Genomic DNA, 17767 nt, shown 5'->3' with positions numbered 1-17767 from the left:
GTTACTCCAGCTTTTTGTGTCTATCTTCGGTTTAAACCAGCATCTGCAGTTCCTTCCTGCACACTATGTTTGCATATTACGTTGGGCTGCAGCAAGTAAGCATTTCATTGTTCTATCTGGGACATCTGGCAATAAAACACTGTTGACATGTTTTTTTGTCTCTCCCTTCGGGGGAATGTGACTTTTTCTTGTCGTATCCCCCTTCTCTGCCTCCGTCTGAGCTGAGGCCTAATGGCGGAGCTGGCGGTCTTCAACCTGGGACCGACCTCGAGGCTCCGGAGGCAGAGCCAGCCAGGACTTACCAACGCGAGGCTGGCCGTCTTCGGGGCCGAGGCAGCGGTGGCCCGACTCGCTGATGCGGCGTTCCAGCTTTCGGCAGCGGCCCGGAGCTGAGACTGCGGGACTCGGAGCTGGGGCAGCGGGACTCAGAGCTGTTGCAGCGGGACACGGAGCTGAGGCTGCGGGTCTCGGAGCTGGGGCAGCGGGACTCGGAGCTGAGACTGCGGGACTCGGAGCTGATGCAGCGGGACTCGGAGCTGATGCAGCGGGACTCGGAGCTGTTGCAGCGGGACTCGGAGTTGAGGCTGCGGGACTCGGAGCTGATGCAGCGGGACTCGGAGCTGGGGCAGCGGGACTTGGAGCTGAGGCTGTGGCGGGCCGACTCAGAGCGGAGACGGCGTTCCGGATTTCGGCTGCGGCGACATCACCACGGAGGTCCGCTGGACTGGAGAGCGGCATCTTCGGCCTGGATCGATCGCCTCAGCGCAGAGGGAGAACAAGGAGGGAAGAGACAGAGACTAAGACTTTTGCCTCCATCATAGTGAGGAGGTGCTTGGTGAACTCACTGTGGTGGATGTTAATTTGTGTTTATTGTATGTTTTGTTATTTATTGTTACTGTGTATGACTGCAGGCAACGTAATTTCGTTCAGACCGAAAGGTCTGAATGACAATAAAGGAATCAAATTCAAATTCAAATTGACTATTTCTCGGGCTCCAGGCAAGCAGATAAGGATGGCGAAGATAGACACAAAAAGCTGGAGTAACTCAGTGGGACAGGCAGGCTCCTCTAGTATCTTTGGGCAGGCATCTCTGGAGAGAAGGAATAGGTGACGTTTGCAGTCGAGACCCTTCTTCAGAGGATGATGATGATGATGAAAGATCTTCGATGGTGATGGCATGTCATCGATGATGGACACTTCACCTGAGCAATGAAGGGAGAGGCCGCTGTTTTCTCAGCCCTTAAAAGGAGTGCGAGGAAGCGGTGCGGCGAGGGGCGGGGACTCGCCGCGACCGTGATCGACACCACCAGCGACTAATAAAGCCGCGGCTGCGAGCAGCGACGTCCACAAATGGGAGGCGGGAATTGGAGCACGGGGCGCCAATGGGAGCCGTGCGGAAGGTGGGATTGAGACAAGTTTAATTAGTGGCCGCACTACCTGAGGAAGCTGCAACAAAGTAGCCCGAGAAAAACACACACACAACACGCCACCAAAATGCTGAGCTTGGGCTCGGGAGGCGGAAAAACAGCCAAGCCTTCTTTCGTCTCCTACGTTTCTCCAGAGGTGGGTCATCGCTGGTTTAATTAGCTTGGGTTAAAAATCCCTTGCTGGCGGTGAGTGATTGAAAGGGACCCGCGGAATGGGCGCGGTGGTTGTTTATTTCTGTTGCTGCGGCTCGAACCATGGAAAGATTCACAGATCTGTCAATCCGTCTGTGGTTTAAGATCATGCACCCCATCTAATTCTGTCTATAAATCTAGGTCGGGGATGTCAGGGCTAGCACCAGTTAGATGTCACTGTAGCACAACATGCATTCATACAACGGCGGTCGTACGAAGCGAGGAATTCGGACCTGAAGTCCACCGTCTAGAATCTACCAATCCCTCTAATAAATCACGTCCTTTAGATTGATGTTATTAAACTTCCTGTGATGGATATACCTTTGACGTTACAGGATAACAGCGTGGCAAGTCTTGTAAGGGAATTGAAAGGATTAGCGTCTTTGGGAACTGACTGGGAAATACATGAATCAGTGTGGCATGCGTCGCCCTGTGTTATAAAATGCAGGCCTCTACCAGTCTACCTCTATTAAGCATTTGCAATAGTACATATCCTGACATGCACAACTATATTTCCGCCAACATTTATGTAATGCTTTGTAACCTATTTTTAAATGTTTGGGGGTTTGCTTCAGTTTTGTCAGATGTAAGTGTACATAAAACATAAGTGTCTCCTGCAAGCAGTAATTTATCATCGCAGACCAATTAGATGGAATAATTGAATGAAATACCCTGGATAGATGTTCTAACAAATGCAAATCGCTTAGCCTCACTAAGTTACAATGTTATTTTTTTGTTTTAATCGTTCCAAATGCTCTTCCATATTAAGACTTACATTTTTTTAAATTGATAAAGACACTGTATCGATCCACATTCTCCCGATCCAATGCTACTTAAAAAAAATTGAACACTGTAACGTGTAAGAGATCTCATTTACAATGCTTATGTCTGGCATTGTCTATAACCTTTGAACCTCCTTGAAGCTGGCAGCCATAGAATTGTTTGTACAGGGAAATCCTGTTTCTCCAATCTGGTTCTGATTTTTGAGGAGGCAATTAAGAAAACTGATAAAGGCAGGGAGTTGAGTGTGGCCTACGTGGACTTTAGCAAGGAGATATACAGGGCATTTTTTTTGTCCACAGTGTGGTGGATGTCTGGAACGTACTTCCCGGGTGGAGAAGACAAGATATGATGGTGGTGTTTGAGAGCCTTTTATATAGGCATGTGTATATGCAGGGAATTGAGGATTATGGATGATGTGCAGGCAGATGAAATTGGCTTGCCTGGGTGTGTTTAGCAGGGACATGGCGGATTGAAGCCCCTGTTCCTGTGCTGTATTTTTCCAAATTCTCCAACATGCATGATAGACTGGTCCAGAAAGTTATGGCACCTCGATCCAAGGTATGTTGGCATAATGGATCGAAAATAGGTGTGGTCGGATGAGGTGGAGGTTAGTGGTTGAAGGATGCCTTACTGACTGCAAATCTGCAGTCATGACGACAGTGGTGCTGTCATAGGCTGACCTCTACCATGCTGGACGATGACCCCTTGAACACCTGGCCGTCATCTCCCATACTGTTTCTGATCTCATCCTCTCTCGCCATCTACCCTCAACAGCCTCCAACCTGATTATTCTCTAGCCCCGCACTACCACTTCTATCCCATTCCCAAAATTTTCTAACAGGTGACCCTGGCAAACCCATTATTTCTGCTTGCACCTGCCCCACAGAATTCATCTTCAAATACCTTGATTCCATCCTATTCCCCCCCCCCCCCCCCCCCCCCTCCCCCGCCTGGCCCTTTTCGACCTATATCGGAGATAGCTCGCATGCCCTTCAAAGCTTCAATTACTTTTGATTTCTAGGCCCTCGTTGACATCTTTACTATGAATGTCCAGTCCCATTACTCCTCCATCCTCCACCGGGGAGGTCATGAAACCCTCCAGTCCTTCCATGAACAGGCACTCAATTAACTTTCCTCTACAAATGCACTCCTCTGCCTGGTGGAACTTGTCCTTGCCTTTAACTACTTTATCCAAGTTAAATATATAGCCATGGGCACTTGCATGGACCCCAGCTATGCTAGCTTTTTTTGTCTGTTATGTTGAACAGTCCTTGTATGAGTGACACTATCTCCCAACTCTTTCTTCACTACATTGACCACTGCATCGGGGCTGACTCTTGGCCCATTCAGAACTCATTGATTTCATTAACTTTGTTACTAACCTTCACATTGCCCTCAAATTCACTTGACTATTGCTGATACATTTCTTGATCTCTCTGTCTCCGTCATGGAACAGACTATCGACTGACATCTACTACAGACCAACTCTCACAGTTATCTGGAGCACACTTCCGCCCTGTCTCCCCCCCCCCCCCCCCTGTTGTCCTAGATGAATCCCTCCCCGCGTCACCTCTGGGTCCCATAGTTCTACACCCTTCCTCCAGATGGAATAAGGATTGAGTTTTCCTGGTCTTCACGTTTGTCTTCGCATCTTTTGCCTTTATCCAGCCATCTGTCTATCAAAAAGCCACGTCGTCTGCATCAACCAATTACTTGCCATGCTTTGTCCTCTTCCTCCTCTCCTCCGGTTTTCTATCTCTTCTTTCCCTCCCACCACCCCCCTCTCCCTCCTTTACAATTAGTCTGAAGAAGGGTTCCAATCCATAATGTCACCTCTCCATGTTCTCCAAAGATGCTGCCTGACCCGCTCAGTTACTCCAGCACTTTGTATCATCTTTACCAGTGGTGCACTGCAGGGATCAGGGTTTAGACTGTTGTTTGTCATGCAGATGAATGAATTGAATGAGAATGTATGTTTGCTGAGGGCACTAAAATGGTGGAATAGTAGAAAAGATGGGTGCAGAGGGATGTAGATCAGGTAGAAAGTTATGGAATGCGTTAGATGGAATTTAAGCGAAGAAATTTGAATTTATGTGTTTTGGGATATCAAATACTAACGACATGTGCAGTTAATGGCAGGGAACTTGGGAGTGTTAAAGTGCAAAAGTTATTTGAGGTTCAAGTAGCTTTCTGAGGATGACATTTGACATGTACGCCTTCAGAATCGGAGGCATACTTATCCAGTCAGAATCCGGGGCATTTGAATACAACATTTGAGATGCTATATTAATGCTGGGCAGGCCACATGTGAAGTACTGTGTCGGGTTCTCGTTGCCACACCACAGGAAAGATGTGGTAACATTAATAACGGTGTGGAAGAGATTCACCGGGATGTTGCCTGGAATGGAAAGATTTACATTAGGAGAGATTCGATAGGCTGGGTTTATTCTACATGGATTGGAAGAGACTGGGGTTTAGAGACCTTGATGGTTTATAAAATTGAGTGGCATTGATGGGGCAAATCTTGGTCTTTATCATAGGATGGGATAGTTTAAGACTAGAGGTCACAAGTTTAAGTGAGAAGAGAGAAATTTAAAGGAGACCTAAGCGGCAAGTTTCTCCACACGTGAGGGTGGTAGTTACAAGGAATGAGCTGCCACAGAAAGTGGTGGATGCAGATTGATTACAATGTTAATTAATGTCAATTAATAGATCAATTAATTAATGGATTCTTCTTGCATATGGTGTGCACAGCCTAAAGTTGTAGGACAACTTGTTCTATTTGAATGTGCACACCGGGTTGATTGCATTTGTCAAAACAGGGCGGACCATGTGAAGTTTGCAGTTTTCCACCCCATTAATGGATTAAAAAGACAGGATACGAGTCTAATGTGGGCAGATGGTATCAGTCTGGATATCATGTTGGACGCAACAGACCAATTTTTATTTGTTAAATGCTTCTGACATTTTAAAAACAGAAGATTTAGCCAGCAGTTTATATGTTCAAATGTGATAATCAAATTATCTTACGAAAGAGAAATTGAGGCAATGTCAAATTTGGTAATTTCACTGGTGTGTTGCACGGTGTTGATTTTGAAATAGTATGCATAATTATAGTTGAGCGGCTTGTCTGACATGAATAGGGCTGAGCAACTTTTTCAAGCTAGAACAAGTTGTTATTCCTATAATTATTGTGTTTAAAGAGGAGAAGCTTGTTATTGTATTGAGTTTCTTGTGACCTATCCGTGATCTGATACACTTTACAGCAAGGTAAATACTTTGGGAGTGTAGTTGCATTTTAATTTTGGTAAATACGCCAACCAGTTTAAGCACAGCTCTGCAAGATGCCACAGTCCCAATCCTTTTGCATCAGACGGCTAAGTGTTGCCTGCAAATTTGAACAATTCCTTGCATGCCCATATATGTGTCCTAGAGCTGATTCCTGTAGATCACTATTGCCTGTTATTCTCTAATCTGAAAACTGCTGTTTACCACAGAATGCCAAATAATCCATTGCAGCCATTTCTACTAATGTGTTCACATATTAGACACAGCATGCTGAGATCAGTGACACAAATAGCATCAATACATCAGTTTAGAATGCACAATTCCAATGTTAATTAGCAGGACAGCAGACATTATTCGTATATGAGATCTGTTCATTTACGAAGGCACGCAGTAACTTTGTATCATGTATTCCCTAAGATCTTAAATGTTTCTTAACCTTGTACACCAAGGGGGAAAAAAAAAAATGTTCTTTTTGTCCTGTGGCTTCCACACGCATATGTGAAATGGCTGCATTTAACATTTCCTTCCTTTTGGTGAAAACTTGTGATGTAATAGTTGCACAGTCCAGTAAATGCAATTATTATTATTATTTTTTAAGCCTGATCTACCTATGACTTATTAAGACTTGTGACTTGCTTTTTGTCTACCTTTGCTTTTATAAATCTATTTTTATAATTTTGCCATTATCTTCATTAGTACATAAACATACAGAAAAGTCACAATCAGACTGATTGTAGTAATGGGTGAGGGAGAAGGCTGGAAGAGAGGTGGGGGGATGATGACAAAATCTGTCAAGTGATAGATGGATGCAGGTGGACTAATAATTGGGTGGCTAGAGTTATGCCTTGCACCAGGGATGGTGGCTTTGGAGGCTAATCATCTTATTCTAAAGACATGGGAGTAGTCCTGGCAATGTCCTTGGCCTAGTCAGTGCCAGCTGCTTCTTCATTGACCTTTGCTATTGGGGCAGGGGCAGAGGCTGAGGCTTCTGAGCATTGAAGAAGTACTGAAGGTACTGTCATGTTTTCCGTTGAAGTACTGAAGGTGCTATGGTGTTTGAAGGTAGACAAATCTCCGGGGCCTGATCAGATATATCTGAGGACATTGCGGAAAACTAGAGAGGAAATTGCGGGAGCCCTGGTTAAAACTTACGAGTCGTCCTTAAATACAGGAGAGATGCTGGAGGGTGGCAAATGTTGTGCCTCTTTTCAAGAAGGGCTGCAGGGAAAATGCTGGGAACTATAGGCTGGTGAGCTTAACATCTGTAGTTGGAAAGTTACTGGAGAGTATTCTGAGGGACAGGATATACAGGCGTTTGGATGGGCAAGGGCTGATGAGGAATAGTCAGCATGGTTTTGTACATTGGAGGTCGTGTCTCACAAATCTGATACATTTGTTTGAAGAGGTGACGAAAAAGGTTGATGACGGCAGAGATGTAGATGTTGTGTACATGGATTTCAGTAAGGCATCCAACGAGGTTCCGCATGGTAGGCTGCTCTGGAAGGTTAGATCACATGGGATCCAAGGAGTAATAGCCGAATGGCTAGCCAATCGGCTCCGTGGAAGGAAGGAGGGCGATGATGGAAGGTTGCTTCTCAGACTGAAGGCCTGTGACTAGTGGTGTGTCTCAGGGTTCGGTGCTGGGCCCGTTACTGTTTGTCATCTACATCAATGATTTGGATGAGAACATACAGGGTAAGATTAGCAAGTTTGCTGATGATGCAAAAGTTAGTGGTTTTGCAGATAGTGAAGATGGTTGTGAACGATTGCAGCAGGATCTGGATCGATTGGCCAGGTGGGCGGAGGAATGTTTGATGGAATTTAATTTAGAGAAGTGTGAGGTGTTTCAATTTGGGATGTCAAACAAGTGCAGGATCTACACAGTAAATGGCAGGCCTCTGGGTAGTGTTGTAGAGCAGATGGATCTAGGAGTACAGGTGCATGGTTCCTTGACGATCGGGTCGCAGGTAGATAAGGTGGTCAGTTGTATAAGATGTTGGTGAGACCGCATTTAGAATATTGTGTTCCGTTACGGGCACCATATTATAGGAAAGATGTTGTCAAGGTTCAGAAAAAAATTACGAGGATTTTGCCAGGCAAGAGGGTGTGAGATATAGGGCGAGGTTTAGAAGGCTGGGTCTCTATTCCATGGAGTGCAGGAGGATGAGGGGAGACCTTATACAAGTATACAAAATCATGAGAGGAATAGATCGGGTAGATGCTCAGTCTTTTGCCAGAATATGGGAATCTAGGACCAGAGGACATTTGTTCAAGGTGAAGGGGAAAATATTTAATAGGAATCCGAGGGGTAGCTTTTTCACACAAAGGGTGGTGTATGGAACAAGCTGCCAAAGGAGGTAGTTGAGGCTGGGACTATCCCATTGTTTAAGAAACAGTTGGCAGGTACATGGATAGGACAGATTTGGAGGGATATGGACCAAGCGCAGGCAAGTGGGACTAGTGTAGCTGGGATATAGTTGGGCCGAAGAGCCTGTTTCCACACTCTGCGACTGCACAATCCAGCTGAAAATGAAGTGTGCAATATGATTAGCACAGCATTTGGGTTTAGGTAGATAAATTATTCCAGGCTACACTACTATCTACCTCTGATGTCCCTTGGACCATCCTTGACTGGACTTGGCTGGCTTTACCTTGCACTAAATATTATTCCCTTATCATGTATCTATATACTGTAAATGGATTGATTGTAATTGTGTATTGTCTTTCTGCTGACTGGTTAGCACGCAACAAAAAGCTTTTCACTGTATCTTGGTACACGTTATAGTAAACAAAACTGATATTTATTAGGCAAGGACTGTTTGGATGTCTTTCTACCTACCCATTCGCATTTAAGATCTTACCATCACGGTCTTCCTCCATCGACGTGTTGCAGAATGTTCCATTCACCACAAATTTAAACTTAACCAGTGTTATAAATACGAACAGTAAATCAAAAATCTCTGGCTACTGGAAATGTGGAACAAAATCAGAAAATGCTAGAAATACCCAGCAGGTTGGGTAGTGTCTGTGGAAAGAGAAACAGTTAATGTTTCATGGTAGAGCCCTTCATTTGAACTTGATACAGAAATATAAAATGTAGCAGCAGGCAAATTCAAGTGTGTTTAATTGTCTTGTACTAAAAATGGAACAATAAATTCTTGCTTCTAGCAGCACAATGGGACTGTAGACACAGATTCAAGAGAGTTTATTGTCATGTGTCCCAGATATGACAATGAAATTCTTGCTTTGCTTCAGCACAACAGAATATAGAAGGCATGAATACAGAACCGATCAGTGTGTCCATATACCATTATATAAATATATACACACTGAATAAATAAAACAGATAAAGTGCAAATAAACAGATAATGGGCTATTAATGTTCAGAGTTTTGTTTGCGTTTAGTTCAATAGGCTGATGGCTGTGGGAAGAAGCTGTTTCTGAACCTAGACGTTGCAGTCTTCAGGCTCCTGTACCTTCTACCTGAAGGTAGCGGGGAGATGAGTGTGTGGCCAGGATGGTGTGGGTCTTTGATGATACTGCCAGCCTTTTTGAGGCAGTGACTGCGATAAATCCCCTCGATGGTAGGGAGGTCAGAGCCGATGATGGACTGGGCAGTGTTTACTACTTTTTGTAGTCTTTTCCTCTCCAGGGCGCTCAAGTTGCTGAACCAAGCCACGATGCAACCAGTCAGCATGCTTTCTACTGTGGACCTGTAGAAGTCAGAGAAAGTCCTCCTTGACAAACCGACTCTCCGTAATCTTCTCAGGAAGTAGAGTCGCTGATGTGCTTTGTTTATGATTGCATCAGTGTTCTCGGACCAGCAGAGATCTTCAGAGATGTGCACGCCCAGGAATTTGAAGCTCTTGACCCTTTCCACCATCGACCCGTTGATATAAACGGGACTGTGGGTCCCCTTCCACCCTCTTCCAAAGTCCACAATCAGGCCTTGGTTTTGCTGGTGTTGAGGGCCAGGTTATTGTGCTGGCACCATTTGGTCAGTCGGTCGATCTCTTTTCTACGTCCCACAACACTGGTGTCGTCAGCGAACTTGATGACGGAGTCCGCACTATGAGTATAGAGTGAGTACAGTAGGGGGCTGAGCACGCAGCCTTGAGGTGCTCCCGTGCTGATAATAAACAAAAGAAAGTTCAGTAAATTTTAAAAAAAGTATTAGTGCATACAAAAGTCCCAAGTGCAACTAAAATTGTTTGTAGATTAGTTCAGCTTTCCACTCACTTGCAGAACCCAAAGCTAAGAAAGTAATGTAAAACTTCACTTGCCTGGTTGAACGCAATTCCTATACAACCAATATCACCTCAAACATTCCTATACTCTTCCACTCATTTACCTTGGCTGCAGTGTGTATCATTTATAACATTCACTGTATTCCAAGATTTTTGCACTTCTGCTAAACCATCCACATCTACCAAAAACACCCTGTCCATACCTTCTGTTTTCTCTCAACTGTTTTCACTTGAAATAGTATAATTGTTCACTCATTGTAATTGGATCCAACTATCGACACTGGAACCGCTGATGTTACTGAGGGTACCTACACCAGATAATGTGCAGTCATAAGAAGGTGGTCATTGGTATTTGGGGATGAGCAATAAATACAGGGCATGTGGCAATGTTCTCTGTGTAAGGGCAGAAAAGTAGACCAATAGTTTGGTGAGAGTTTCTGTGGTGATAATAAAAATGTAATATTTCAAGTCGATGACCTTTTATCAGATTTGAAGGGGGACAACTGTTAGGCAGATCGGCAGAGAAAGGGAAAATGAATGGAAGTATAATTGGATATTCTTGACTAATGGAAGGAAAATGCAAGCCACATTGTTTGGAGCAAGTGATGGATTTTCATCTTGCGAAGGAATTCCATGTTGTTATTCTGTGGAATAGGGGCCAGGTATTTCATGGCAATGTGCACAAGATTGGAGACCAACCACAATATTCTTGGCAAAAGTAGGAATGTTATCAAAACAACTCGATTCAGTCACATTCCTTCCTAAGGGATATTAATGAACAAAGTTGAGCTTTAATTCGTCTACACTTACTGCTGAATTGGGTTAATGTCTGAGGCTTTTGAGCGACAAAAATCACTTTCTTAATTCAGAGTTTCAGTTGCTCAAAGTTTTTAAAGAAACAAAAACTCCTGTCACAGTGACTTGTATTTACATTATAAATTTCAAACTGCTGTTGCCACTATTTAATGCAAGTTAAATGTTGACATACAAGCATGAAGTGAAGTTTGTGCATGGGACGTTTGCACCGTCACAAGGTTTAGTATAAATATTACCACCAAAGTTTATTCATACCATGAGAAAGTACCAGTTGTGGTATAAATGTCTTTCAGACTCAACACAGTGGACAAATTGTGTGCAGTAGGCAAGTGTTTCCAGCCTGTTATTATGTGATCACAATGGATTCCTTTGTTACAAGCTCCAGAAATAGTGGAAATGTATTCTAATCCTATGAATTTTCAATTTTTGGTGAACATAATGCAGAGAATGGAGAAAATGAATAACTCGAACAACAATTATCCAAATTTGTTGATTTAAAAAAAAAAATGCAGGGTATTCCCTCCTTTTGTTTAGTTTAGAGACACAGACCCTTCAGTCCACTGGATCTGCACCAACCAGCGATCCCTGTACACCTGCACTATCTTACACACTCTAGGGACAATTTACAATCATGCCAAGCCAATTGGCCTACAAACCTGTACGTCTTTGGAGTGTGGGTGGAATCTGGAGATCCTGGAGGAAACCCACGCAGGTCGCAGCGAGAATGTACCGTACGTGAAAAGTGTTTCTCGTGAATTTAATTGCGTTTTCTGGAAAGGTGACCAAAAGGATTGACTACAGCAGAGCAACAGATTTTTTCTACATAGATTTCCACAAAGCTTTTGCAAGGTAGGCTGGTCCAGAAGGTACGATCACATGAGATCAGGGCGATATAACCAGCGAGATTGGCTTGCTGGTTGGAGTCTTGTACTTGAGAGTTGTTTTTCAGATTGGAGGCCTGTGACCAGTGGTGTGCTGCACGGATCTCTGCTGGGTTACCTGGTTGTTAGAAATGTATTAACAATTTGGACGGGAGCGTAGGTGGCGTGATTTGTAAGTTTGCAGATGACACCCAAGTTGTTAGTGCAGTCAACAATGAACAAGGTTGATACAATAAGATTTAGATCAACAGAGAAAGAGGGCATCAGAATGCCAAATGGAATTTAACTCTGCTCAGTACAAAATGAAGCATTTTGGCAAGTTAAGTAAGGGTCGGACATACATGATGTATGGCGGTATCCTGGGAGGTGTGCTACAAATACAGAGTTTCCTGAAAGTGGTAGCACAGGTGGAGAAGGTGGTGAAGAAATGGTTTTGGACTGGATTCCCTGGAGCAAAGGAGGCTGTGGGATGACATAAGATGTTTATAAAATCTTGAGGGGCATAAATGTGGAATGATCAGTTGGGGTCTAAAGCTCGAGGACATAAGTTTAAGATAAGAGAACAATTTAAAGGGGACATGTGAAACAACATTGTCATGAGAAATGGACTGCCACAGTACAATAACAGCATTTAAAATACATTTAGACAGGTGCAAATGAAAGGTTGGGAAGGATATGCTCAGACATGGGCTTATTGGAATAGCTCAGCAAGGCACCTCAGTCAGCATGGCTCAAATGGCCAATTTCTATGCCGCATAACTCTTGACTGAGGTAGTCTTGGAGATATGCAGAAGTTGCTGCAATTACTTGGTTTTAATGCTGACCTTTCATTTACCCACTTTTTGCATATTCCTTCATTTGTTTCCCTTTTATTTGCCTAATGCTGATGAATGCATAGACCAGAAAAGATTTGGTCAGAAGTAGTAAAAGTTTGGTTGTATTGTGGGCACTGCGGATGAGTCATACCGTGTGGAAACGGGCCCTTCAGCCCATCTTGCCCACACCGACTAACATGTCCCAACTACAATAGTCCCTCCTGTCTGTGTTTGGCCCATATCCCTCTAAATCTATCTTATCCATGTACCTGTCTAATTGTTTCTTTAATGGTGCAAAAGTCCTTGCCTCAATTACCTCCTCTGACAGCTTGTTCCATACACCCACCACCCTTTGTGTGTGTGTGTGTGTGTGTGTGTGTGGTAGGGGGGCGATTACCCCTCAGATTCCTGTAAAATCTTTTCCCCTTCACCTTAAATTTATGTCCTCTGGTTCTCGTTTCCCCAACACTGGCCAAGAGACACTGTGCGTCTGTCTACCTGATATATTCCTCTCTCAATTTTATACACCTCTGTAAGGTCAGAAATGCTGAATTACCTCTGCAGGTCATGCACCCAGAGTGCAACTGTGCAACCAGTAGTAGTCTGTGCATGACTTGACAGAATCAGTTTAAAAGGGAAAGGGATTTGAGGACAAAAAGCATGTGAAAGCATTTTTGAAGTCCAAATTTTTCAAATTCATAATCTTTGGAGTCAATGATGATGTGAAATACTCAACAGAATTGGCTGAATCTCTGGAGAGAGAAATCAAGTTCGTTTTGGTTTTAATTTATTATGGTCATAAATACCAAGGTACAGTGAAAAGATTTTGCTTGCATGTTATCTAGTCAAAGGAAAGACTATCCTTAAAAACAATCAGGCCCTGCACAGCGCATAGATAGTTATAACATTTAGTGCAAGATATAACATTGAAGTCTAATGTAAAGATAGCTCAAAGGTCTCCAATGGGAGGTCAGGACTAGTTGTCGAGAAGACGCTCAGTTGCTTGATAACAGCCAGGAAGAAACTCTCTGAATCTGGCAGTATGCATTTTCAAACTGCTGTCCCTTTTTCCTGATGGGAAATGGGAGAAGAGGGAGTGATGTTACAATTCGTCAGCAGAGGATTTTATTTTCATTTTGTTTGGAGCATGTTGAGGCAAGGGGCACCTTTGCTTTACCACGTGCACCTTTTGATTCATTATGATAGCTTTATTCCAGCCACAGGAGTAGGTCCTGTGACCTTGATCCAAATTGTAGAATTCTTGCTATTGAGGGAATGCAGCCTAGGTTCACCAGGTTAATTCCTGGGATAGCGGGACTGTCATATGTTGATAGAATGGAGCAGATGGGCTTGTATACTCTGGAATTTAGAAGGATGAGCGGGGATCTTATTGAAACATGTAAGATTATTATGGGTTTGGACACGCTAGAGGCAGGAAACATGTTCCCGATGTTGTGAGAGTCCAGAACCAGAGGCCACGGTTTAGAATAAGGGGTAAACCATTTGGAACGGAGATGAGGAAAAACTTTTTCACACAGTTGTGAATCTGTGGAATTCTCTGCCTCAGAAGGTGGTGGAGGCAAATTCTCTGGAGGCTTTCAAGAGAGTTAGATAGAGCTCTTAAAGATAGCGGAGTCAAGGGATATGGGGAGAAGACAGGAACGGGGCACTGATTGTGGATGATCAGTCATGATCACAGTGAATGGCGGTGCTGGCTCGAAGAGCCGAATGGCCTACTCCTGCACCTATTGTCTATGACAGCACTGTTCCATTCCTGAGAGTTATTCATAACCTGAATTGTTCATATTGGAGGTACACAAAAATGCTGGAGAAACTCAGCGGGTGCAGCAGCATCTATGGAGCGAAGGAAATAGGCAACGTTTCGGGCCGAAACCCTTCTTCAGACTGATCGGGGATGGCGGTCCTTGTTCACATTGGAAATGTGGCTGTTCAGCAAAATATTTAACTAAAAATGTGGGCCTCAACCATTCAGATTTCCCTGCAAGTTGTAAATATATTGCTGTAAACCGGGGGAGTTCCCATGCAGCAGAAGATGCCTGTGGCCTCTCACTGGCCTGCGACCCATCCTACCAGTCTCTCATGTTCATGTATACATACTGTTCATGTGTCTGCTGGTTGCAAACTGAGGAGGCTTCCGAATGGTACTTTCATAAGCTAAGGCACTGTCAGATTTGCCTCTACCCCATTGTGGATGTTAGACTTTGTCAATGGACCTGATGTGCTACAATGCTGAGAACTATTCGGTCGGTGCATTGTATCTATTGTAGTGTTTATGTGTAAGAAGGAACTGTAGATGCTGGTTTAAACCAAAGATAAACACAAAATGCTGGAGTTGTCTTCTTATCGAGTCCACAGACAAGATTAGAAGTTGTGTGCCTCGGCATTTGCATACAATGGTGTCTGTCTTGCGCTTCTTGTGCGTGGTGGTGGAAAGATTGTTAGAAACAGGGTCGCGACGTGAACGCTCTTTTCTTGACCCCAATGCTGGAGTAACTCAGCGGGACAGGTCGTGTCTCTGGAGAGAAGAATGGGTGCTCTGGATCCGAAACGTCACCATTCTTTCTCTCCAGAGATGCTGCCTGTCCTGTTGAGTTACTCCAGCATTGTGTGTTTATTTTCTATTGTAGAGTTTAACTTGATTGTATTTATGTATGGTATGTCTGATCTCTGGATAGCACGCAAAACAAAGCTTTCACTGTACCTCTGTACACGTGACAATAATAAACCTAAATCTAACTCTCAAGTAATTTATTTTTTTATTTTTTACCATGCTTGGAATCATAAAAATCGACTATAGTTTTGAATGATTTCCTTCCTGAAATAGCTCTGATCATATTTAGAATATGTAAAACCTCTTCTGAGAGCATGAACTGACAAAAGGCCTCGAGGACAATCTATGATTCTACCGGTGGACTGCACCATCCACAGAATTGCATTGGTAATGAGGTTGCTTCAGTGAGTGAATGAGAGAGATTGCAGTGACATTGCAGTTGTCAGAGTGTACACTTCTTTAAACGCCACAGCAGTCATTGTTAAACAACCAGAATAACATATGACATATTGCGCTCAGACACTAGAATACTCTTTCATTCAAAGTACTGATTATTTTTATTCACATTTTTCATTTCTCAAACTTATTTCACTGAGAGGAGAGAACATGCTATAATTTTAGCGGTGTTTCGCAAAAGTTTTAACCTGCAACCCAAAGGCAAGTAAGACATCTATATTACTAAAAGTCTGATCTTGACCGCTTTTGGCCCACTGTGCTGCGGTTTCCGAGAGAACGCCGCTATCTACGGCCGTCATTTTTGATCACCTCGCTCAGAGCCCCCCTCCGCCTTCCGGGACCGGAGGATTTTTCCCATTGATGATAAATCAGAGAGATATTAGTTTAAAAAAAATTCTGCATTCTCTCTGCTGCCCCCACTGGCAGCAGGGGGGAGGGACTATAAAACCCGGAAGTGTAGTCCCTCACTCAGTCTCTGCCAGACCCAGGAAGCGAGAGGGTCACGGCTCTCTGAGCTGCGAATAACACTGAACGCACGTCTACTCCACGGTGAGCCCCCTTGATACAGTTGTCAGGTGGCTGCTGCCCAATTGTTTGCCTCGCCTTTTAAAAAAGTTTGCGTTCACAAAATGAATTTTGGTTGTCGGGTGGCTGCAGCCAAATTGTTTGCCTTGGCTTGGCTTTTAAAATCGTTGCAACAGTTGGCTGCCAGCCCAAGAATCCATTTGGCCCAAAATGTCAATACTAACCCTCTGGAAACCAGTACCTTCGGCCTGCAACACCCATACTAGCGCAACAGAAAGCCCCCCCCCCTCCCTCCCCCAACTGGCGAGCAATATTGGAATTGGTGGAGAAGTGGAATATTGCGTTGGTGACCAGCCCTCCTGTGTGATGCTGGGACCCAACGGGTCCTACTTAGTCTAGTACACTAATATAATTCATTCTCTATTAGACTTTAATAACAGATGATGGGGAAGTTAATGATTCAGTTACTGAGTGTTTGGGAGCCACCATTCATAGAACATCATTTATTGAATTGAATTGAATTGAAATAATTTAATTGCCACACAACCAAGGTCGGTGGTATTTAGTCTCCAAGCAAACTTAATTTTAACAAACAGAATCTGATACTGCAGTAATAATGACAGGACTGTTGATAATTACCATAGCTACTCTGAAAGTATTTATGTATGAACATAGAAGAATGTCTTCCTTAGCTGATTGCGTGTTTCAGTCTAAAATAGGCACTCCGCCTGATGTTTAAAATGTTAATTATTATTTTATTTCCTGCAATTAACCAGTCTAGTTAGGTTAGGTTAGCAACCATGGACTGTTTGCCCTCCTCCCATCAGGGAGACGGTACAGGAGCCTCAGGTCTCGTACCAGCAGGATGAGGAACAGCTTCTACAATTATACCATCACATTGCTGAACTCGGAGTCCCGCCGATAGATTTCTCCGGTCCCTCCATTCCCATTGTTTAATTATTCTGTATTTTTGATTATTCTGTATCTTTTTTTTTAAATTTCTATATGCACTACTACTACGGACTGACGCAAAACTGCATTTCGTTGTACCCATACTTAGTATTTGTGCAATGACATTAAAGTTGAATTGAATTGAACTCCTTTCATGAGAAGATGCTTCAAGGTGTGAAAGCTTGCTCTGTGTGAATGCAAGTGCATATTTTCTGACAAGCAATCAGTGCTTTAGGTGTGATTTATTGAGCGATGGATGTTGATGGGTTACCTTAACAGAAATTGTCAGGGCATGGGCACAATGTGGCTCAGCACCCTCTTTTCATTTGCAGCTACCCAGTGACCGTGTCGTGTCTGTCCCGTCCCTCACCCCCCCCCCCCCCCCCCCCCCCCCCCCCCGTTCTTCTCCCCCCCCCCCCCCCCCCCCCCCCCCCCCCCCCCCCCCCCCCGGCTACACAACCAATGATGGCAGGAAAATGTTTTTTGAGGTAGATTAGCAATTTGATCTTAATAAATTTGATTTTCCCACCCCCTCTCCGGGTACTTTCCCTTGCAACCGCAGGAAATGCTACACTTGTCGCTTTACCTCCCCCCTTGACTCCATCCAAGGACCCAAGCAGTCTTTCCAGGTGCGGCAGAGGTTCACCTGCACCTCCTCCAACCTCATCTATTGCATCGGTGGTGCACAAAAATGCCGGAGCAACTCAGCGGGTGCGACAGCATCTATGGAGCGAAGGAAATAGGCAACGTTTCGGGCCGAAACCCTTCTTCAGACTGATTGCATCTATTCATCTATTGCATCCGCTGCTCTAGG

General features: G+C 44.1%; 1 protein-coding gene across 2 annotated transcripts in view; it reads left to right on the top strand.

Annotated features, from left to right (window-relative positions):
- The first annotated feature begins 1370 nt into the window (after positions 1-1370).
- mtmr12 (myotubularin related protein 12) overlaps positions 1371-17767 on the top strand; it is a 77025-nt gene continuing 60628 nt past the window's right edge. The window contains exon 1 of one of the 2 annotated variants that reach the window (XM_033031812.1): positions 1371-1563. In XM_033031812.1, the coding sequence (XP_032887703.1) occupies positions 1495-1563 (69 nt within the window). In that variant the 5' untranslated portion in view covers positions 1371-1494. The remainder of the gene's footprint in view (positions 1564-17767) is intronic. The other variant, XM_033031822.1, reaches the window with a different exon arrangement.

The sequence above is a fragment of the Amblyraja radiata genome, chromosome 1 (assembly GCF_010909765.2).
Source record: "Amblyraja radiata isolate CabotCenter1 chromosome 1, sAmbRad1.1.pri, whole genome shotgun sequence".
NCBI lineage: Eukaryota > Metazoa > Chordata > Chondrichthyes > Rajiformes > Rajidae > Amblyraja > Amblyraja radiata.
Note: the sequence above shows the minus strand (reverse complement) of the source record. Positions and strands in the feature narration are given on the sequence as shown.